The sequence below is a fragment of the Botrytis porri genome, assembly GCF_014898465.1.
Source record: "Botrytis porri strain MUCL 3234 chromosome Unknown BPOR_023, whole genome shotgun sequence".
Lineage (NCBI taxonomy): Eukaryota > Fungi > Ascomycota > Leotiomycetes > Helotiales > Sclerotiniaceae > Botrytis > Botrytis porri.
In genome coordinates, this window is record NW_024066097.1 from 254,421 (window position 1) to 276,531 (window position 22,111).

The following is a 22,111-nucleotide window of genomic DNA, read 5'->3' on the forward strand; positions in this document are numbered from 1 at the left end:
AAAGGTTATAATGTTAATAACATCACATAATTTGCGACAAGCAACAATTCTTTACCCCAGATCTTACTTGTATGGACCCAATCAATGAGAATCAATAAAATTAGATGCATGTTTTGAAGGCACTCGCTTCTTTCAAACATTTCCTTGAATAGATGTTCCCTTCCGATTAAATTTACTCTCCTCAAACGACTTGCGACCGACAACTCCTCTCTTGTCGCAAAGGCCAAAACCATGGCCTCTGTTGTATATGATGGTGTTGGGGGTGGAGGAGTCCTTTTTGAAAGAATGAAATTCTTTATCCTTCAGCGAGTTCCTATGCGCTCAAGATGGGTGGAGATAATTCGAGTAAGGGCGTCTTTTAAATGGAAGGGAAAGAAACATGTTAATCATTGCGACAGTCAAACGGGGGTGAAGTCGAAAAAATCGAAAAGAATGCCGAGATTATAATTGCAGATGGTGCGCGAAAAGATGCGCCGCCGGGATCTATTTCATGGAAGTTTATTGAAGCATCTGCGAAGGCTGGAAAATTGGTAGACATGGAGGAATATCGATGTGGTGCACCAGAACGAACATTTGCACAACCTGCGAAATCTACGCGCACACCTTTTACACCTGAGGATGATCGAATATTGACCCAATGGGTCTTGGAGGGAGAGCGTCTGGGACGATCTACGAAGGGTAACCAATTATACATTGAATTAGCAGAACGAGTATGGATATTTCCTGAATACTCAGATGACTATTTTGAACTTGAATTAATTGTTATCACAGTATCCTCATCACACATATCAATCTTGGCTAGATCATTGGAAGAGACATCTTCTGCCCAGTTATGAGGCAGGGAATTTACATTATGAGCGCGATGGCAATTTACCATGTCCCAGTAGGGAACCGAAAAATACTGGAAAGGGGCTAGCTAAGCCTCTTGCATCAAGAGTTTCTCAAGAACGCGCAAAATCTGCGGCGTCGAGTGGAACAGTCCTGGTTCCTGCCTCGTCAGCTCCGTCAAAGCACCCAAGCTCTCGACCGCCGCCTCAACCACCTCGACCAATAGTTTCAAGAGCCTCATCTCCCGAGGTAGAGATAGAAAAAGTTGTGACTGGAGGACTTTTTACAAAGGAGGATGACGATCTTTTACGAGATGAATTTGAGGCTATTTGCAACATAGATCCATCTAAAGAAATTGAGGCTTGGGAGTTGTGGACTGAAGAGGTAAGCTTGACACCTATTAATCCATGCGAAACCCCGCTTATATGAAGATATGCAGAATGGACGTCATCCTGCTCAAGAATGGCGAAACTATTTCCATGAATACTTTCGCCCCCGAGAAATGAAGAATAGGAAAAAGAAGACAGAGACAACTGTTAAGTCTGTATCATCTTCATCGATTCGGCAAGTTTCTGATCCCCCAAGTGGTAGAAGTACCAAAATTTCCACGCAAACGAATAATTCTACCAACAAGCCGGACAGAATCTCAGTAAAAACTACTGCCAGAAGCTCAGCTACGTCTCACAATACAGAATCAAGAGTTGATCCAAAGTCAAAGACACCTGAAGTCTCAACACGAACAAAGCATTCTACTCACAAGCAGAAGAAAACCTCACCAGAAATTGTCGTTGAAAGGTCGGTTAAGTCCTCTGGCAACGCTGAACCAAGAGGCAAGTCAAAATTAAGCACACCGGAAGTAACCGCAAAAACGAAGCACTCTACGCCCCGGATTGAAGAAGCCTTGGTAACAGCCACTGGTCGAAGTTCTGTTACACCTTCTCGCAATGCTAAACCAAAAGTCGATCAAGAACCAAAGGCACCAGAGGCAGCACCGTGGGAGATTGATTTGGAACAAAGGCCTTTTATGAATTCGCTGACGACCGAAGAGGACTACTTCACGCTAACACTAAAACAATTCTGTGAAGAGGATGAAGAAGAACCAATTTTTAGTCCCATGATTCGTGGAAAACAGATTTCTCTCTTCAGGCTGTGGCAAATCGTTATAATATTTGGCGGCTTTGAAACGATAAACGCCGAAGATCGGTGGCACGAGGTGGCTGATAAATTAGGCTTCCCTATTGCAAACCGTTCCGAGGCTGCGCAAGATTTGAAGAGCTGTTATGACGAAATTCTATCTGAATTTGAAAGAGTCGTAACCGAAGAAGAGAATGATCCGCAGAGTATCCTTATGTTCGCGGGCTCGCAAGATGAGACTTTGATAGCCTCACAGCTTGCTGATACAACTATACGCAGTGTTCAAAGACCTTCTGATCACGGAAGGGATGTAGAGGATGACGATGAAGTCATAGAACTACCACCATTGAAAAATTCTAGGCAGTTTTCAACCATGTCAACCAAGAAGCGCGCGATTGAATCTGATGGATTATCCATTCATAGCGGATCTTCAGCAGTCAACTCTAAGCGTCAAGCTAAACGTGTTAGGATTGATAAGGGTAAAGGTAAAGAGGTAGAGATTCCATCGACCCCAGAACATATTTTCAATGCTACACAACCACCCCGTCGTATATCGCCACTGAAATTTCAAATCAACGAGAATAATAATGGTGGTAGCAGTGAGGATGGTAGCGATCGTGAAGATCGAGAAAAACCCCTTCGTATTCAACAAAAAAAACCACGAGATTTAGTTCGGAAAGCTTCAGCAAAAAGCCTCACAGTTGAGCCAGAGACGCAAGACTTCTATTACCCAGACATTGACGATCAAGCACCACCAGTATCTTCAACTCCAGTCCGGAGGAAAAGGACCCCAGGTTCCATTATTGACTTATCTCGAGATTCATCTACAGAATCGGAAGCGGAAGCAGAAGAAGAAGCAGATTCACAAGACATCGTTGATATTGAGCTCGCTAAATATATTGCCCTTGGCTATCCCGAAGATATTATCTATGACGCTCTAATGGCGTCAACTTATGACTTTGATATTGCAAGTCCAGTCATGAACCAAATGCAAATGGGACACGGGATACCGGATGATTTAGCAGGAGTCTGGACTCAAAGGGACGATGATGCATTGAAGAAGAAGAAAGGAAAAGAATACGAGAGAATCAGAGAAAAACATGGTGATGAGAGAATTCATGCGAGGATTAAGTTCCTGAGAAATCTTAGCGAGATTGATCAATGAGTGGAGTTGGGTAAATGTTAGGGAGTCGAAGGGTCCGTTACCAGTGAGTGATAGGGACGGTTTATTGGCAATTATAGTCCGAGTTGTAGGACATATGACACAGAGGCGTGATATGTAATATGAAGGGTAGGAATGGAGGGTGGATTTGTCTTACGAACGGGTACGTTTTGGATTTGGGAATATGATACATTCATTCAGCGCGTGATACCCGTGGAATCAGGCAAATGGCTAGCTTTTAATTTAGTTGTTTTTTAGGTGATATCATTGATATTTTTGCGTTTACCCAAAAATCGAGACATATGATATCAAAAGAGAGAAATAAGACAGGGTGCTTGTTCTTGCAATGACAGAATAGTATGTCTTCCCATACAAGTAGGAATGAGAGAGAGGAAAGGCGAGCTTCATTTCTCGCTGAGAGGAGAGATATAGAATGAAAAAATACATGGTAAATCTGAATCTCGACCAAAACCTCAAGATGACTCCCCATCTTGACTCTTGGTATTACTCATGGTCGATCGTATTTTTACAACACTCTTGATCTTAGAAGGATTTAGGTAGTCCGTAATCATGTATATCATGTACTAGGGCTTGATATTGAAGCTATAAAACAGACATAATACTTCACGTTGCTTTAGACTGACGGTCAAAATGATCTGTATGTCGAAATTGTATATACTGATACAATCACGAGACTTTGCTTTACAGTCCTCTTTGGTATTGTTATCCATATCTGTTAGATGAAAACTTATCATGTCCGGCTTCTTCAGTTGTGTAATTGTTAAGCTCGCGAAGCAGAATGGAGATGACTCGATATAAGTAGATAATAAAAATAACCAAGCTCACCAGAATTGGAGTGTCACAACTAAATCAAAATCAACACTTCATAATGGCAACCGCATAGTCTAAATATAATGGAGTTGACGTGGTCGGCTGATTTCAAGCCAGAAAACACTTTTCAAAGACATTGTTTTCAGATAATGATGATTTCATTAACCGTGAATTTTTGAGAAAGATGCTAAATTTTGATACCGATGTCGCCCTTATCAATATTTACATCAAGACGTGAGTAAATAAATTTGATCTACGATCTTATTTCAAACTATAGATATTATCTAGAGCCGCCGTAGCCATTAGCCATCCGCCACGATGCCGCTATAGTATCTGTTCACCATGTAACTTATAAGATTAGCTAGATTGACCCGATCGACCGGCTGATTTATTGTTATCTAATGCCACTTTAGCCCATGGCTTATCCCGCCGCTATAAATCGGACTCACTTCCATACGCTAGCGAGTCACACTAACAAGTGACTCAACCCCGCCAAATTCATCCCACCATAATTTTTGTAAATAAATCGACGACCTCCCCTCACCTTTTTACAATTGTTTTGTTTATCCACAACACAATTGTATAAACCGCAATCATGTCGACACCAACGGAAAGCGTAGCTAAGCTACTCGATGAGGTCACTGGAGAGATGGTCTCCAAGACCGAATTGAAGAAGAGACAAAAGCAGAGACAAAAGGAAGAAGAAAAGGCAAAGAAAGCTGCTGCTCTTCCAGCAAGGCCAGCCGCGGTCAAGAAGAGTAACGCTGAAGCTGAGGAGAAGGATTTGGACCCAAGAGTATTTATCTCTCGGGATCTCGACGTTGAATCTTGACTGACAATTGATTCATAGCAATACTTTGAGATCCGTTCGCGACAAATCAAGAAGATGCAAGCAGCATATAACAAGCAAGAAGCCAACTCCCCCGACCCATATGTACACAAATTCCAGCAGAACTATAACTTGCAGAACTTCGCCAAGGATTTCGGTCATTTGAAGTCAGGAGAGCACAAGAAAGACGTGGAGATCCGCCTCGGAGCTAGAATCTACAATAAGCGTGCCTCGGGAAACAAGCTCGTCTTCTACGATGTCAAGTCTGAAGATACCAAGATTCAAGTTATGTGCCAACTCCAGGAATCTAGAGAAGGAGCCCCATCGTTTGAAAGTCAGCATGAACCTTTACGTCGTGGAGATGTTATTGGTATTGTTGGATACCCAGGACGAACTGCACCAAAGAACAAGATTGAGAAGGGAGAAGAGGGAGAACTTTCGATCTTTGCGACAGAGATTATTTTACTCACCCCTTGTGTACAACAACTTCCAGATGAGTACTACGGATTTAAAGATCACGAAAAGAGACATCGCCAGAGATATCTTGATTTGATCATGAATGACACTAGCCGAAAGGTTCTCATGACTCGTTCCGACATTACTGCATATATTCGCAATTACTTCAACTCGAGGGATTTCAAGGAAGTGGAGACTCCTATGATGAATTCAATTGCTGGAGGTGCTACAGCCAAGCCATTTAAGACTCACCACAATGACCTTAATATGGACATGTTCATGCGTATTGCTCCAGAACTTTACCTCAAGATGCTTGTCGTTGGTGGTATGAACCGTGTTTATGAGATGGGACGTCAATTCCGTAACGAAGGTATCGATCTTACACATAACCCTGAATTCACAACCTGTGAGTTCTATATGGCATATGCCGATGTTTATGATACCATGGATATGACCGAAGAGTTGGTTTCTGGTCTTGTCAAGCACATTACTGGAGGTACTACAACTAAATTCCACACTCAACACGGAGAAGAATATGAAGTCAATTGGGCTGCTCCTTGGAAGCGTATTGAGATGATTCCAGCTCTTGAGGAAGCAACCGGAGAGAAATTCCCACCTGCGGATGAGTTGCACACTGACGAATCCAATGAATTCTTCAAGAGAGTCCTCAAGAAGATGAAGGTTGAATGCTCACCTCCTCTCACAAACGCCCGCATGCTTGATAAGCTTGTTGGTGAATTCATTGAAGAGACCTGCATTAACCCAACTTTCATCACTGAGCACCCAAAGATGATGTCACCACTCGCTAAGCACCACCGTAGCAAGCCTGGCTTGTGTGAACGTTTCGAGGCATTTGTTTGCAAGAAGGAAATTGTTAACGCATATACTGAGTTGAATGATCCATTTGAGCAACGTCTCAGATTCGAAGAGCAAGCTAGACAAAAGGATCAAGGTGATGATGAAGCTCAATTGATCGATGAGAACTTCGTCAGAGCACTAGAGTTTGGTTTGCCACCTACGGCTGGTTGGGGTATGGGAATTGATCGTCTGGTCATGTTCTTAACCGATAACTACAGTATTAAGGAGGTTTTGACTTTTCCATTCATGAAGGAGGAAGTAAATGTTCATACTGTTGTGGAGGAAGCAGGTGCTGACAGAATCCCTGTGGAGGGAATTACACATAAGTAAATCAACATTTCATATACGTATGAACATAGCCTTGGTACAATTTGTTTTAGATATAAGAATTTACTACAGAAATGAAAAACAAAATAAATCTCATGACACTATTTAGTACTAGATTGTAATCGCTATGATTTCTTCCTGTCTCACTATCCTCCTCTCATTTCTACTTCCTTTCCTCTTCTAGTTTCCTTAGGGTAGGGATCCTTGAAGCTCCAGAAAGGACAAATTACTTGACACCTAATTGACTTTCTACTTTCTATCTTCTCATTGTTCTACCATAATTCGACCGTGATTGCTTTCCATACTGGATGAAAGCTGGGAATAAAAGTGAAATGAATATCTGTCTTTGAATAGCGGAAGAGACTTGTAAAAGGGTGGAATTTGTATTACAGAACTAAGCGAAGATAGGGAGAGAGGAAGTTGATAATAAGACACTGAACTTTCATGAGAGGGTTTATTAGGAAGGGTAGAATCTGAACCTTGTTGATACTAGAGCTACTGAAGTTAGCATTTAAGAAGAGACGATGTACGATGTTGTTCGTCAAGCATAGGTATGACTGAATTATTATTTCCACTTACATAGGGGTTCTCGTCTGATGTTTCTCAATCTTCGGGTATCACTTCCGGGTTTTTGATATTCACTTTTACGATATACATATTGATTAGCCACCCCTCTTCAATAATGCATACGGCTGATTCACTTAAGTCTTCGATAAGGCTTCCGTATATATAAGGCTATCAATGCTATAAATTTATAGGAAATCTCCTACTCATTCATCTACTGTTTTTGAGAGATAGATCATTTATTTTCCATCCTTATTGATATACAACGCCCTGACAGTAATCCTTTTGTTTATCTAAAGACAAGCGCCGTCTAGCATGCAATCAAAGCGCATCCATTTACTCCCAATACTCAAGATGCAGACCCAATGGCCAGTGATCGATTATATCGGTCTGGTTGAAGAAGTAAGTTTCCATGGGATACCTAGTCATGTCTATTCTTTCACCTCGACTTTCGATCTAGCTATTGTTTGCCGGTCTGAGCTTAGCAAGTGGAATGAGTTTGTGATGGTAATACTAACCGATATGTTAGATTAACGCCGCATATAAGCTCTCATATGACACGCAACAAGCGGCGATTTGCTATCAGAAATGTGGTGATTTGCTTTTTCAGATCAAGGAACATGGATTTCTTCGTGAGTTGGATGTTTTATCTGTGTTAATGAAGGAATTAATTCATTCCTCCATCCCACCGAATATTCTTCCACTGCCCCTTTCCCCACTTTTCAACCCACTAACCACCAATCAGTCATCGCTCACACACATCTCATTCTCGCTCTCTTAGCCTCCTCCAAAGATCCCCTCTCCATCCAACAACACATCCAAATCGCCCTCCTCCAAGTCCGCAATTTTCTCTCCCTCCCCGAAAACGCCTGCAGAATCGGCGTCTACGACCCCTCAGACTGCACCCACGCATTCTGTCTCGACAAACCCTACGCCGACATAAAACTCATTACTCAATACCACCTCTTCATTCTCGCTCTCCAACAAGAACACTCCGACATGTTTTCCGCACAGAGCTGGGAATCCTGGGACACGGAATTTAAAGCCATAGGTCAAGGCGTTGATAAATTTCGCTGCGAAGATTACGAAATGGAAGTCAAGAGCGCGGTAACAGGACTCTATGAGATGGAAGCTTTTCACAAACCCATCTTGCCGATGATTGCGAAGACAGAAGAGGAAATTGCAAGCGAGAAGTGGGAAAGAGGGGCCAGGTGGTGGGGATATATGAATAGAGAGTTGGCGAAGGGACATGCGGGTGCGGATGTGCGTGTTTTGGGGGGAGCACATGTTGCGCCGTTTTTCTTGATGGGGATATTTGGGTTCTGGGATGGGATTGAGAAAATTGTTTTGGGTGGGTTTGGAGGGTATGGGGGGTTGAGTGGAGAGGGGGTGGGATGGGGTGGGGAGGGTGGGGTTGAGAATGATGATGGAGGCGAGAGCGCTAGCGGGGTGGATAGGGATAGAGAGAGATTGGAGAGATCTTTTAATCGGGATCATCTTACTGGGTATTGTAGGACGACATTGTCTTATACGCCGAAGATTTTCGATTACAGGGATTGTGTTTGTGTACAGCATAAGGAGTTCTTTAGTAATTGTTCTGAGCGGGATAGAGAGATTGCAGATGCGGAGATGAGGGCTCGGGGGTATGCTAGCACGAGTGGGTGTGGGTATCAGTGGGATTTCTGAGGAATCTGAGGCGAAGATAGAGAGTTGTCTGGGAGAGCATTGGATGTGATTGTGGGTGAGTGGGTGATAGGATATTTGGGATTGTAGATTTGTGGATTACACGTTGTGATGCTGGGTTTTGGAGATGATATCTTCTTAATGAAAAGAGTATAGTTCATATACTTAGCAGTTACAAGTGACAATAGGCTAGAATTATGAGCAACAAGCAGGATAAATCCTGAAATGAGACGAAATATATTGCTACTGATCAGGTGGTAAGCTGCTAGTGCAGCACTTGGCATTATGATATACCGCAGACCTAGGGTCAGAATGCCAGAAATATAGTAGAGCATATCATGTTTGGATATATACGGACTTTGTTTAGAATCAAAGATTTTGGGAGACTTGATATTTTCTTTGAAGTACTGAATGTGAAGTTTGTTAGTTGTCCTCCAGTCATACTAAATACATAACAATGAAATCCTGCCTTTAAGAGCGGGAAAACCATAGTATTAGAACATTACATATCAGAAATACAAAATTAAAACGATAAGGTAAATAGTGTATTGGAAAACTTACAGAGATTAGAAAAAAAAGGTGGAGTGACATGAAATGTGAACGTAATAAATAAAAAGGGTGTTTTGATTACCATAATTTGTCAGAGTACACAATGGTGAAAAAATAAGGAAATCATTGCTTTTCCTCCTTTCCCCATTTTTGAAAACTTGAAATGGAGACTAGAATCAACCATTAAAAGACCTGGAAGGCTTCTAACTGTAATCTTGCAACTTTGATTCGAACAATCATCTTCCATAATAACCACCAAACTCTCAGGAGTAATCCCAAAAGGCCCAGCTTCTACAACACATCTTGCACCATGGCCTGGAAGATTACCAGTTTGAAAAGAATGATATATCTTCTCATTTGCACAAGAATTGTTGGCCGCCATCGAAGTATGCTATACTAATTAGAGGAATATAGCAGAGAGAAGAGGGGGGAAGACTTACACCGATAGCTTCTATTGTGAGGATTTGAGCATCTTTGAACCTTGGTGCCCACTTTTGAATACTGTACAAAGATACTGGTTAATTACTTTTGCAACAATGTCAGAGAATAGGAGTGAACTTCCTTCGCAATAGGGGTGGCTGGATCGAGGGTATTGCTGATGAACAAAATCGGATTCTTTGTATCACCACCAAAGGGACCTATGATGATTAGTCAAGACTGATTGGGTGTGGCATTTTTATTCACCAGCAAATCTCCAAGATGCAGTGATAGGCTATCCTGAACATAGTACTAGAGTCGTAGCCCATATTTCTCCAGCCAAGAAACTTTCCTCTTCGATCGTGTCGATATGTGATTTGAGTTCTTCGTAAGTCTTTCCATAAACTGAAGGAATCTCACCACAAAATGCGCCAATAAACCATTCGGTTGGTTGAGGAACAGTGCCTGTAATATTGGCAGTTGTGACGCCAATATTACTTGCATCTTCGATTGCGGCAATAGTCAGATTTGTGATAGCGGCTGCGTACGCAACGAGTTGCGTGCTATGGTGAACAGATGTTGAATAGATGAGAAGAGGAAAGTCATCGATCACAAACTGATTCCTATCTTTATATCCATGGTTATGCATCTCGGGACAATGTGGAATAGGGACAATGCAACTGAAATTCATTGAAAGGAAGATACGATTTCTCATAATAATCTGCATCTAGTTCTATACAGTGTTCAGAGAACGTCGTGATGAAGAATATTAACCGCGATATGACCAATAGAATGTAGGGAATACTTGACTTAAAGGCACTTATTGGTTAATTTTTAGTCAGATCATGTCATGAGTTCTTATTGAGTGCTATATTAATACAGTTGAGTTCCGGTATGATTCGATAAAGGGTGTCTATTGGCAAAATAAGATCTTACCTTGTGCAGATCCACCCCCTGTTTCCGCGAATTCTCATAAATCACGTGGAATCACTTTTTTTCTCAGATTCGGGAGGTCATTTTTTCTAAAAGTTGGGGAGATTTATTATTGATCAGTTTGTTTGTTCAATTCATTCATATTCTGGGCCTTGATATATTTATTATATAATTTAATGTTATTTAGATTGGATTTATGCGTTCTTCGATTCTGAAGCGAAAAAGAAAACGAGCGAACTCTTAGTCATCTTTTTTTCTTCTAGTTTCTCGCATTATATTCCTCTGCGCGTTCTATGAAAAAGTGCACAATGGGCCCGTTTCCCCACTTCAGCGCTGCCTCTATCGCTTGATCAATGTCCTCCACGTGTGCGCCATTCATCAACAAAAGCTCTGGAACTCTAGTGTCGCTATAGAATCCTGCTACGCTTATCATCGGAGGAAGGGCGCAATCTGGGTTCTGAGCTGGATCTGCGCCTGCGATCAACAAAAACTCCCAAAAATCAAGCGGCTGTTTAGTCATACACGCTAATGCGATGCGCGTACCACGTTTGTCGAATTGGTGATTGATGCATGCTGGGTCGTAGGAAAGAAGAACTGAAAAGAGGTCTGGATGGTGCGTAGACGGCTGCTCAGATAACTTCGTCTTGGAGATAGATAGACGGAAATTTCGAAAGGAGGAAATCATCGATTGTTGTTTGAAACTTCCATGCTGCTGCGGCCAAACGAGTGTGAACGTTCTCCTCGGCGAATTTGTTTTCATTAGCAAGCAATTCTTTCAATGTATCGAGTTTGCCTGTGGAGGCGGCTTCGATGGATGGTTGAAGTTGGTCGGAGCTCATATTTTCGAGTCTGATGTTTAGATGTTTCCTGAGATAAATTAAAACGGATTCAAGCCACGCATTTATACTTTTTCTATACCTATATTTTTCTTTATTTGCCTTTGATGGTGCTCACAAAATTATAGAAAAAGAGAAGATCACGTGCGAAAAAAGCGCTGAGAGAAAACCACCAAAAGAAAGTGTTGAATAGATCATATTAAGAACCGAACAAATTATAGAAGTATTTACAACATGACTTAAAAAGACGTTGATATATTCAAGCCCTGTAGGAGCGTAGTCTTACATCTTATAAAATCAATGTACATATTAGGAATATACTGTTTTAGTTATAAGAGTTCTAAAACCTTCTTATTATATCTTATAAAATTTATAATAAAATCCCCTGTAAAAATAATGTTTTTCTATGAAAATTAACAAAGTTGATAACTTTTTCAATTTTGAAAAAATTTCATTTTCAAAACTTTAAAATAAATAATTAATATTATTCTTTATTTAAAAAAAAAATTATTTTTAATTATTTTTGTTTATAAATTATATAAATTGAAAATTGAAAAAAATTGAAAATTACTAACTTATAATATATTTCTTATATAAAATAAATAATTTTTTAAAAAACTTATAATTTTTATTTTCAATAGTTTATAACTTTATAAATAAAATATTTAAAAATAAACTAGCTTTTTTTATATATAATTAGAATAATTTCAAATCGATTTGGAATTCTTTTTATTATTTTGTATAAAGCTTCAGTAAAGAAATAGAGGTCTTAAAAGCTAAAAAAATAAATAGTTATAATAGGAAAATCGAAATCTATATGATGAGGAGGTTCTAGAACTCTTATAATGTTTCTAATAAATTCTACATTCTTTATGAAGGTTGAAACTTTTAATCGTGTCTTCTTTAGAGTGTTGTATTCATCTTAATTGGTATAGTAGTGAGCTTTTGAAAGATTTGTAGTTGCGAATCACTAGTTACTGGCTTAAATCAGACATTAATTCAAAATGCGTGCGTTCCATGATTACCTCGAATTATTACCTACGAAGTTTAGCGAGAATATCAAGAACTAAAATTACACAATACTTGAGAGATATCAGGATTGCGGGGGTTCGGCTGTGCAAAGGGACAACGCTCGTGGGAAGGTATCTCCAATTATTGAAACTGTAGATTAGACTAACATTGAGTGAATTCGGAACCAAATTTCTATGTAGATAATCCATCATGATGTATAGCTTGAACTTCGTAATTGATTATTTTTCCACAAGCGCCTTGTAGTTCTCAGTATCGTTAGAACTCTGCAAGCTACTTCTGAGTTTCATCTTTACAAAATCCGATGGATTTAAGACATGAGGCACAGGAAAATGCTACCCTCGACAGTTCATGAGATTGTGGAGGCTGTAGATCATGACGCTATGTAAGCTTACCGAGTAGATACAAATAGGCATTTACGCCGTACTGTGTAACATGGCGGCTGACTGTGACGAATTTTCCCACGATAAGACGTGCAGTGCCCCTTGGATGGCTTACGCCAAGACCTCCCGGATATCCTGGAGAACAAACGAGTCGTGCTTATTGAAACGGCACGGCATATCTTTTGAAAAACCTCATTGAAAATGACATATCGAACGCCTCTGCCTAGGATGCCATAAGATAACACTCCTGGATATCTACTCTCGTTTCAAAATAATATAATCATCGTATTCCTGAAGTTTACATGTCAAAATCGAAGAGGCACTATTCACTCGTGAGGGATTCATCATGTGGAAGAGAATTGAATAAAAATAGCAGTGCCACAATGCATTAAATGTAAGATACGCGAATCCTCCATTCACTTGACTAATTTGAACTTTCCTTCAACACTAGTCACTAAAGTAGTTGAAGAGAAACGCGATAAACACTTTTTTCAAATAAAGATACGCTAGTAATACCACAAGTATTCATGCTATTAGAGTTAGTAAGAGGGAAGCTCACTTGACCCCAGGTGACTTGGGAAATCTGCCTCCCTCATTGTTATTCGCGTTGATAAAAACTTCCATTGAAAGTTTATTGAAGGGATATCTCGAAACACTAAATTCAAGAGATCTGTAAAATGAACGAATACATGGAAAGGGGGCTAGATCATAGTTTACTCAGCGGTAGGCGAGAATGATTCAAATGGTTTATGTGTATGTATTGAACTATCTTTATTCAAGCCTGCTGGAAACAACTCACTGTATCTGCTATAGCTGAATAGTACCTCGTCACCCAATTACTGTGAAGATCTCAGATAAATGAGGTACAACTTACCTGCGTGGTTGTAAATGTTACTATTTCCACCCTTATGGCCTTCAGCAAATCCTCCGAGACGGCAAGATCATCTTATTCCTGGGGCTACAATCATGTTGATGTAATATTACTTCTATCACTGCCAAGATGAACTGATGGTTGCAAGTTTCATTTGATGCTCCTGTCATTGCTGAGCCCTTCATAGGATTTGAGCCAATTTTGTTATGTCTATGGACATTGAAGCTGAAAATCATCTTCTTGACCTACATCTATGCTTGGCAACTGCACTGCATAGATATATAAGGGAATGTCTTTCACTGATGATCAAATTCTATCCTCATTACCAACGATAAAAACATCTCTTACAAACCCAACTCAAAGCACAAATCAAAAATCAAGTTTCATTTCAAACAATATCTTTATATCCTAAATTTTCAAAATGGTTCAATTATCTACTATCACCATCGTCCTTGCCTCCGCGCTCTCTAGTATTGTCGCTGCTAAGAGCTGCAACACCGGTGGTATCTACTGTGGTACCTACCTTCTCAAAAGAGGTTAGTGACAATTTCTATCACCACCTGTCACTACAAGAATTATCTATAGTCCTAGAAATCAAACTATTCACACTAAAACTTTTCCAAACAGGCGACTACATCACCAAGATCAACACTAATCTACTTGCAAACAACCTTCCGACCTCGGACTTGTATGTAAAGCAATCCCTTTGGGCCTGCATCGAACACGGAGATATTAAGCTCCTCGAATTCTGCGCCGCGGGTTGCGTTGGTGGTGATAAGAATGACGATTATTGTACTGGAACTGGTGCACCTGCTAGCAAGAGAGACGAGATTGAAGATGACTTGACTGAAGGCGACTTGACTGAAAGCGACTTGACTGAAGCGGACTTGACTGAAGAAGACTTGACTGAAGAAGACTTGACTGAAGAGAACTTGGCCGAAGGGAACTTGGTTGAGAGAGCAGTTGCTATCGAGTGGAAGGCTTAAAGGCTTATGGATAATCTATGAGAGCTTGTATTCGACAAAATTTGTCTAGTTTCATCTACTGTAGGTGTGCGGGGTAGAGTGAGGGAAAGGACGGTGTGTTACGACATGTAAGATTTTTTGGGGTGGTTTTGAACGGGTTGTGTGGCTTCAACATAGATCTCGCTTTATTTTTATGGTTGCTCGTTTATGTATCGTTTATTCTGACTTCAATTCAATTTCTTCAACAATTTACACACAAGTTTTGGTCTGGCATTTTCAAGTACCTTTAACCATATTGCTTTCGTTCTTTTGTCGTTGCTATTTGCGAGAGTATCGAGACAGAAGCAACTAAGTCCGTGAGATAATACTCTCTTCATGCATACTTTAATGTTGAAATAGTTATTGCGATCTAAATTCTATTCAAACACATTTGCAACTGCAAGAATATTCGATTACATATATCAAAACTTTGGTTTTTTTTATCGCAAGATGGTAAATCCTGATTGAAATTTTTTGTATCTGAAGCACCGCTCATTTCCAAATCCATCGACCCGTATACATTTGAATCATCAATCGATTGTCACTCGGTGCTTTTACATAAGTCCTTGTTTCAGCCTCGTGGTTCGGTTGTTTAAGCGAGTGCTACCCGAAATTCCTGTCAGCCAGTAAGCAAGTAATCACGGCAAAGTCAAGCGAAGTCATGGTCGCACAACTTACGTAGAGGGATTCAAGGCTGAGCCAGAGTCTTGCATAATTGAATGGGTAGGATTTACGCCATAAGGCACACCGCTACCCCAGTTGATTGAAAAATAACCCCAAGTCAAGATCCATAACTAACTTAATGCAATGAGGGTGGTCAGACAATTATGTTACACAACATATACAGTCCTTATAAGCTTACTTGTTGTTTCAAACAAAGCTCTTCAGGCTGTTTCTTGATTTTGTACCCCATAAGCATATTTTAACGTCCTCCAACAATCCCGACATTCTGGCTTATGTTTGCCAAGTCTTCACAGCCGATGATGAGAATGAGAGGATTGATCCTGTAGGAATTTGGTGAATTACGTAGGTCATGTTTCAAGGTGATACTATTGTCAAGAGTCATAATGATAAAGATTGTCAGAAACTATGGTTCTATTTTTGCTACCTTGGGAAAGAACATGAGGTGCTTTCAAGACATATCTCTTCTTTCGCTAGAAACCTGTCACAATTGATGATATTGAGATTTCTCCTTCTTTGCATCAATAGATTTCATGAACTTCAAAGTATATTCTTCACATAACTCTTTATTGGAGAAATTTTGGTTGTTTTTTACATTAGAAACGCTGAGAACATTTGATATTTGAGCTAGCGATATGGCAAATCCCCCATTCGGTGTGTATAGCAGTGAAGATGAGAGAAATCACGACAGCTAATAAGTTCAGAGCTAAAAGAACATGAAGAGCGCTCTTCATATTCATCCGACGATAGTTTTAGCCACCGCAATGGTAGTTGGAAAGGCCTCCTCCGGGGTAATGGAAAAGAAAAAAGACAACAAGATCATGATAAAGGTAGTTTGAGGAGGCGATGGTTTCGCATCATTGGTATCATGATTGTGCTCGGAGTTATCGCTACTTTGTAAGTACCTTCGCTCATAGCTTTTGATACTCGGAGACCTCAAATTCTAATCATATATCGCTTAGGATATGGCTATCTTTACTTCTGACCCTGCCACATCGACATAGACCTCAAGTTCCCTCGAACAAAATCAGTTCCATAGTAGATGATTGGCGGAACCCTGAAGACTCTATCAGCTTGCTTTCTCCTTGGAAACTAGATTTCACCGAAGGCATCACACCAATAGCATGCCATTCACACAACGATTATTGGCGTACCGTTCCACTTTTCGAAGCTCTGGCTGCTGGATGCACTAGCGTAGAAGCAGACATATATCTTCCAACAAAACTTGGGAACGAAAATCTTTTAGTAGGTCATTCTTCATGGTCGCTGGAACAAGACCGCACACTTCAAAGCCTATACATTGAACCATTGTTTACCATCCTTGAAAATCTTAACAACGGTTCCAGCAACTCAGATGGAAATGACTGGAAAGGCATCTTTCAATCCAGTCCAAACACCACTGTCACACTTTTCCTGGATTTCAAATCCGGTGGTAGTGATCTTTGGCCATATGTAAATCTACAGCTTGAAAAGCTCCGAGCCAAGAACTGGCTTACTCACTGGAATAACTCGAGTGGGATCACTTGGGCCCCAATTATAGTCGTCGCTTCCGGAAATGCTCCTTTCAACCTTCTGGTTTCCAATACCAACCATCGCGATATATTCTTCGATGCCCCTTTAGACGATATTGAAAGCTCTCTCTACGACAACACGAACTCTTATTATGCTAGTGTTTCGATGTCAAAAGCCATTGGTAGGCTGTGGCTGTGGAAGTTCAGTTCAGCACAGCTAGATAAAATTAGTGAACAGGTTAGCGCAGCAAGTGGGAAGGGCTTGAAAGCCAGATACTGGGATACTCCTTCCTGGCCTATAGCTTTCAGAGATTATATTTCAGGAGTTTTGATAGAGAGGGGAGTTGGAGTATTGAATGTGGATGTGTTTTCCTCTACAATCTATTTCCCATTGATGACTAGATTTGGGAAGAACAGACTCGTTTGGTGAACGGCTGCATGGCATGAGTAATGTTTACGGCTGTAACGAGAAACACGGATACTCCGGTTATACATATACATATCAACGGACTCTCATACAGTTTTTTCTCGGATGAAAGCGACAAGTATGAGTGGACTCAGATGTTCTACGCACGGAGTGATGGGATCAATAAAGATGAATAAAACACGAGAATTTCGGCCCAATGTCCAATAATTCTGGAATATGGAAACGGCAAGAGGGAAATGGCAGAGTGACAAAGTAGAAAAGTTATTTCTGCAACAGACCACTTATATCTTCCCATAACAAAAGTGGAGGTTATGTAGACAGGCATGCAATCAAAGAAACGAGATTATTAATCTCCATTTGCACTGAACGAAATTAGACACTCTGAGAATATGAAGGTCTAGGCGAAGACATGATAGCGGCCTCCAATTTCTAGTACAATGTGCATCAAGTAACATAGCAGAACGGTTCCAAAAGTGCTCACTACAAGTTCCAATCCACATTTGATTGAAGCAGTGTGAGATGTGTGGAGGCTCCGCCAGAGAATGAGATCCAATACCGTCAACGGATTTCGACATATGTATCCCAAAAGCCGAGAAAAGGTTGCAATTCCAATTATACATAAACCAACCAAGCACTGCATTATCCTTTGATATCTCTTGCGAACACACCAAAAAAATCAAAATGAAATCTAGATCACAGGTTGCAAAATGTGCTTTCGTAAGTTACGGAGACTAGATTTTGATAGAATACTCCGAGCCTAAGCCATTTCTAGTCGTTAATCCTCAAAGTGACGAGTATTCTAGCATCGAAATTGTGGCATGGCCTAGAAAAATTCCATGTAGAATTCTTATATGTCATAGTTGACGAAAACCTCCGTTGTATGCAATAATATTACTCAGGATCCCTCATATTAATTAAAAATCTCGCTCTACACTCAATTTAATAATATTTTTCCAAAACCTTAAATTTCAGTACTTCAATGAAAACATTTAATTGTTATATTTTCGAAATTCAATTTATAATACCGTTATTAATTGTAGTTTAATTGAATTGAAAACTTAACTAAATAATAGCGAATAATTGATTGTATTATTGATATAAGTTTTAATTGTTTTTAATCTTTATTAATTGAATTGGAAAATTTGAAGTGAAAATTCAAAAACAGCTTGAAAACATGTTAATTTTCAGTCTTATATATTCAATTTTTAATCTATTTATTTCTAACTTAATAAAGATCTTTTCAGAGTATCTGAAAACTAGTATATTAATACTTTTGACTGAGATGCTAATTATTTTAAAGAGTTTATTTAATTTGAAGATATATTAATAAAGCTAGAAGCGATTGAAATTGAATTTTCCATTTAGATAAAGTTAACGAGGTAACGTAACGTATGGGGAACTCGGACACTTTTTCAATTATTCTACACGCGATCTTGTTCTACGAGCCACACAATCCTCCAATTCCAATTCCGAATCGCTTGAACTATTCTCTAGCTCTTCTTCTTCAATCTCTTCTTCTGATTCTTCAATTGGGCGTTTGCGTGGCCGTCCTCGTGGCTTTTTCTCCTTCGGTTTTTCCTCCGCCTCACTTACCATTTTCAATACTTCCTTAGTACTAAAGACAAATTGACCTTGTAATTTGACTCTTTTGCCTTTAGTTCTTTTCTTTCGAGTCTCAATTACCTCCTGAGCATCAGAGAGCTGTTTCCGAAGTAGGGCTATCTCAGCATTTTGAGATTCTACAAGCCTAGTCATTCTCTTGGCATATCGACGAGTTGGCGATGCAGGAGAACCACTGCTTGCTAGAGCTGTATTAAAGATCTGATTTGCTTGCCTTAGTTCTGTTCCATCTGGAGGAGAACTCCTGAGTATAGACAAGTCTAGGTCTTGATTGGGGGTTCTCATTTGTGGAGTAGAAGGTTGCTGGGAGGAGTTAAATGGTAATGAATCGAGTACTTTTCGTGGGGCAAAAGGTACTAAACCAGCTCCTCTCCAGCCAGCTTTAATATTAGAAGAATTCAATGCTTTTTTTCTAATATTTTGAAAGAGTTCTACCCATTCAGCTCTTTGGATTCGCTTTACACCAGCTCGAGAATATCGATCGACCTCTAAAGCATGATATCGTTTCATTGGCCCATACACCGCAATAGCAAGTGGCTGAAGCAAGTGAGAGCAATGAGGAGGTAATATAAGTAAATCAATATCATTATCTATACAGAAAGCAATAAAGCTACCTGTAATATGGCTTGAATGGCCATCCATGATCAAAAGTCGAGGTCGGTCACCTGACACTTTCTTGGATTCTGGTTCGAAAACCCTTTTTAACCATTCTAATCCATGGCTATTTGAGGTCCATCCATTTGTACTAGTAGAGAACTGCCAGCTTTGAGGTGTGTCCTTTGGAATCCATGCAGAATTCGTATTCTGAGCCTTGAAAATGACCATAGGTGATAGAGCATTTCCAGCTGCATTGACACATTCAAATGCAGTTATCCATTCTTGCTTGCCAGCTGTAACTTTCCAATTCGATTTCTGAGTAGAATCGACTATAATGCGCGTACTTTGAGTACTTCCAACTCCAAATCCGGTTTCATCCATATTATACATATCATCTAATTCATACTTTCGCTCAATGAGACGCGTGCGAAACGCGTCAAACCAAGCCTGAATATTCTCCGGAGTTGCTTCTTTAGCCCGATTAGACTCTAATTGACGTGAATAGCATGTTTTAAGTTCTGGATGTCGTTTTTGGAATCTATAGATCCATTCGTGGCCTATAGGTGGAATTTCTGTCGAGGTAGGATTTCGAGATGACGCGACCCGAACGCGTCGAAGACGAATTTCGTCGGCCATTTCCTTCACCAACATAGGTGTAGCAGGGAATCCAGTGATGGTAAGTCGTGAAATCCATCGTACAAGAGTATTTTCTTCTGCGTTTGAAAGAATTTGAGCCATTTCGTGGGTTTGGGAACGTGTTTTCTTCCCAGCCAGCCTATCAGCTAGGGTAGACTTAGGGACTTCAAAATGCTCTGCAGCCTTTCTAATTGATTTAAATTCTTTCAATTGAAGTGAAATTATAGCCTTTTGAAGCTTCTCTTCAATTTGAGCAGATGTAGAAGGTGATTGGGTATGCATAATAAAAGTTATTGCGGTTTCAAGTTGGTGATGGGCTAAAAGTGTCCGAGTTCCCCATACGTTACGTTATAAAAAATCGCTTCTTTTTTTTGAAAACACGTTATTAAATCGAGTGTGATTTTTAACTGACTACGTCATATACATCGACTTTCGAGACATCATTGTGTCATAAATCTTACCCCCCAGACCGCCAGTTACGGCCGAGAAATATAATCCGTGTATAAATAAGAATATCACTAACTTTATAAATTATATGGAATATATAAATTATTTAGCTTAAATTCAAGGTTGGAAATTATTGAAATAGTAATTATTTCAAAGGTGAAAAATTATTAATTTTTTTTTAAATCCTATTATATTTCATTTTCAAAGCAAATACAATTTATGATTTCAAAACCTCTCAGATTATAATACTTTGATCGACTAATAAAGCATTATAAGCGGACCCGGCCGTGACTGACGGTTTAGGGGATAATTAAGGTTGAGCTACGAGACATGTCAAAATCGATATCCAGCATCTCGGCTCATTTAATTAAAGACTTTAAGATTAAAAATTATACTCCGAGCTTCGTTTCGGTATTCAGCTGGCAATTTACCTCGAAATAATTACTCGGTAAACTTTGCCACCAAATATCAAAATGCTTGGCACAAAGTCTGGTTATATATAATAGATTAGAATTTGAGCTGTGCCTTGGAAAAGTGTGGAGTCCACGTTGCGAGCTGTCCGGTAGCGTCTCTGGGGTGGCTGGACCACTTCGGCTATTCTGACTTATGTACTGGCTAGCTTCGCTTCTAGTCCGGCTCTTGGTTATTATTGGCTCATATGAAAGCCGAGGAACGACAAATATCTTGCTCAATTTGATTGTCCGTAAATATATAGAGCGACAGCAAGTAACAAGGTTGAAGTGTTGCTTCACGATCCATACGCTTTTTGTTTTATCATGAAAGATATTCATTGTGATGGTTTTTGACTTCTTTTCATCGGATGGGGGGCAAGGTATATCTCCGTCTGAATGTGTTTATTTGTACTGGAGAGCGAGGAGCAAAGAGGGCTCAATTGAGATATAAAAATGAAGTATTTTCATCCAGTTGGCCAACGTGCGATAGATTGCCACCCGAAGGCATTAGGTAGAGTCCTTGAGACGCTGCTTTGAAATCTGTGTGTGAGTGTGTGTGATTTCGGAACACTGGTCAACCTCCGCATAATTCTTCAAGTAGCATTATGCCTGTACCTACTAAAAATATAAACTTTATTGAATTGGCCCAATTGAGAGTCTTGTTTGGATCTTCACATAGGATTGGCCTTCACACGATCCATGCTCAATGTTAATCCTGTTCCCCGGTTATGCTTATGGTTGAATGGAGTGAAGGGTAAGAATTTTTTATCGATATATCGATATTATTCAAGAATCGAGTATTAGATCTCCATTCATCTTTCTTAAGGTGCGAGATATATCAGGATGTGGACTTGAAGGTCATTGCGTTTACCAACCCACTTTCTGCCCAAAGTCTGATCTCTTGGCAGGCTAGAAATTTTCTCCGACACATACGCTAAGCCATTATCAATGCGAGCAAGCAGACATCCTTGACTTATACGAGAATTGGCCATTCAATTCACAACTCCCCTTAGCACAATGTTGGCATTGAAACATGTGACTTGGAC

At 40.0% G+C, this 22,111-nt stretch overlaps 7 protein-coding genes across 7 annotated transcripts; 5 read left to right on the forward strand and 2 right to left on the reverse strand.

Annotated features, from left to right (window-relative positions):
* Window positions 1-231: 231 nt before the first annotated feature.
* Window positions 232-3,127, forward strand: EAF01_011655 (uncharacterized protein; the record flags this gene model as incomplete). The annotated part of the gene is made up of 4 exons (XM_038919913.1): window positions 232-345; window positions 399-710; window positions 772-1,212; window positions 1,268-3,127. 4 exons carry the CDS (start codon window positions 232-234, stop codon window positions 3,125-3,127), a joined length of 2,727 nt encoding a protein of 908 aa, XP_038764617.1.
* A 1,423-nt stretch (window positions 3,128-4,550) lies between these two features.
* On the forward strand, window positions 4,551-6,428 carry EAF01_011656 (uncharacterized protein; the record flags this gene model as incomplete). The annotated part of the gene is made up of 2 exons (XM_038919914.1): window positions 4,551-4,751; window positions 4,806-6,428. The coding sequence occupies 2 exons, from the start codon at window positions 4,551-4,553 to the stop codon at window positions 6,426-6,428; spliced, it is 1,824 nt and encodes a 607-aa protein (XP_038764618.1).
* A 915-nt stretch (window positions 6,429-7,343) lies between these two features.
* EAF01_011657 (uncharacterized protein) lies at window positions 7,344-8,675 on the forward strand (the record flags this gene model as incomplete). Its single annotated transcript, XM_038919915.1, has 3 exons — window positions 7,344-7,391; window positions 7,519-7,621; window positions 7,735-8,675. 3 exons carry the CDS (start codon window positions 7,344-7,346, stop codon window positions 8,673-8,675), a joined length of 1,092 nt encoding a protein of 363 aa, XP_038764619.1.
* A 669-nt stretch (window positions 8,676-9,344) lies between these two features.
* EAF01_011658 (uncharacterized protein) lies at window positions 9,345-10,287 on the reverse strand (the record flags this gene model as incomplete). The annotated part of the gene is made up of 5 exons (XM_038919916.1): window positions 9,345-9,391; window positions 9,456-9,612; window positions 9,662-9,701; window positions 9,748-9,859; window positions 9,945-10,287. 5 exons carry the CDS (start codon window positions 10,285-10,287, stop codon window positions 9,345-9,347), a joined length of 699 nt encoding a protein of 232 aa, XP_038764620.1.
* Window positions 10,288-10,830: 543 nt separating this feature from the next.
* Window positions 10,831-11,410, reverse strand: EAF01_011659 (uncharacterized protein; the record flags this gene model as incomplete). The annotated part of the gene is made up of 2 exons (XM_038919917.1): window positions 10,831-11,208; window positions 11,306-11,410. 2 exons carry the CDS (start codon window positions 11,408-11,410, stop codon window positions 10,831-10,833), a joined length of 483 nt encoding a protein of 160 aa, XP_038764621.1.
* A 2,631-nt stretch (window positions 11,411-14,041) lies between these two features.
* On the forward strand, window positions 14,042-14,676 carry EAF01_011660 (uncharacterized protein; the record flags this gene model as incomplete). The annotated part of the gene is made up of 2 exons (XM_038919918.1): window positions 14,042-14,226; window positions 14,318-14,676. The coding sequence occupies exons 1-2, from the start codon at window positions 14,112-14,114 to the stop codon at window positions 14,674-14,676; spliced, it is 474 nt and encodes a 157-aa protein (XP_038764622.1). The 5' UTR covers window positions 14,042-14,111.
* A 1,334-nt stretch (window positions 14,677-16,010) lies between these two features.
* On the forward strand, window positions 16,011-17,316 carry EAF01_011661 (uncharacterized protein; the record flags this gene model as incomplete). The annotated part of the gene is made up of 3 exons (XM_038919919.1): window positions 16,011-16,029; window positions 16,080-16,272; window positions 16,338-17,316. 3 exons carry the CDS (start codon window positions 16,011-16,013, stop codon window positions 17,314-17,316), a joined length of 1,191 nt encoding a protein of 396 aa, XP_038764623.1.
* Window positions 17,317-22,111: the final 4,795 nt, after the last annotated feature.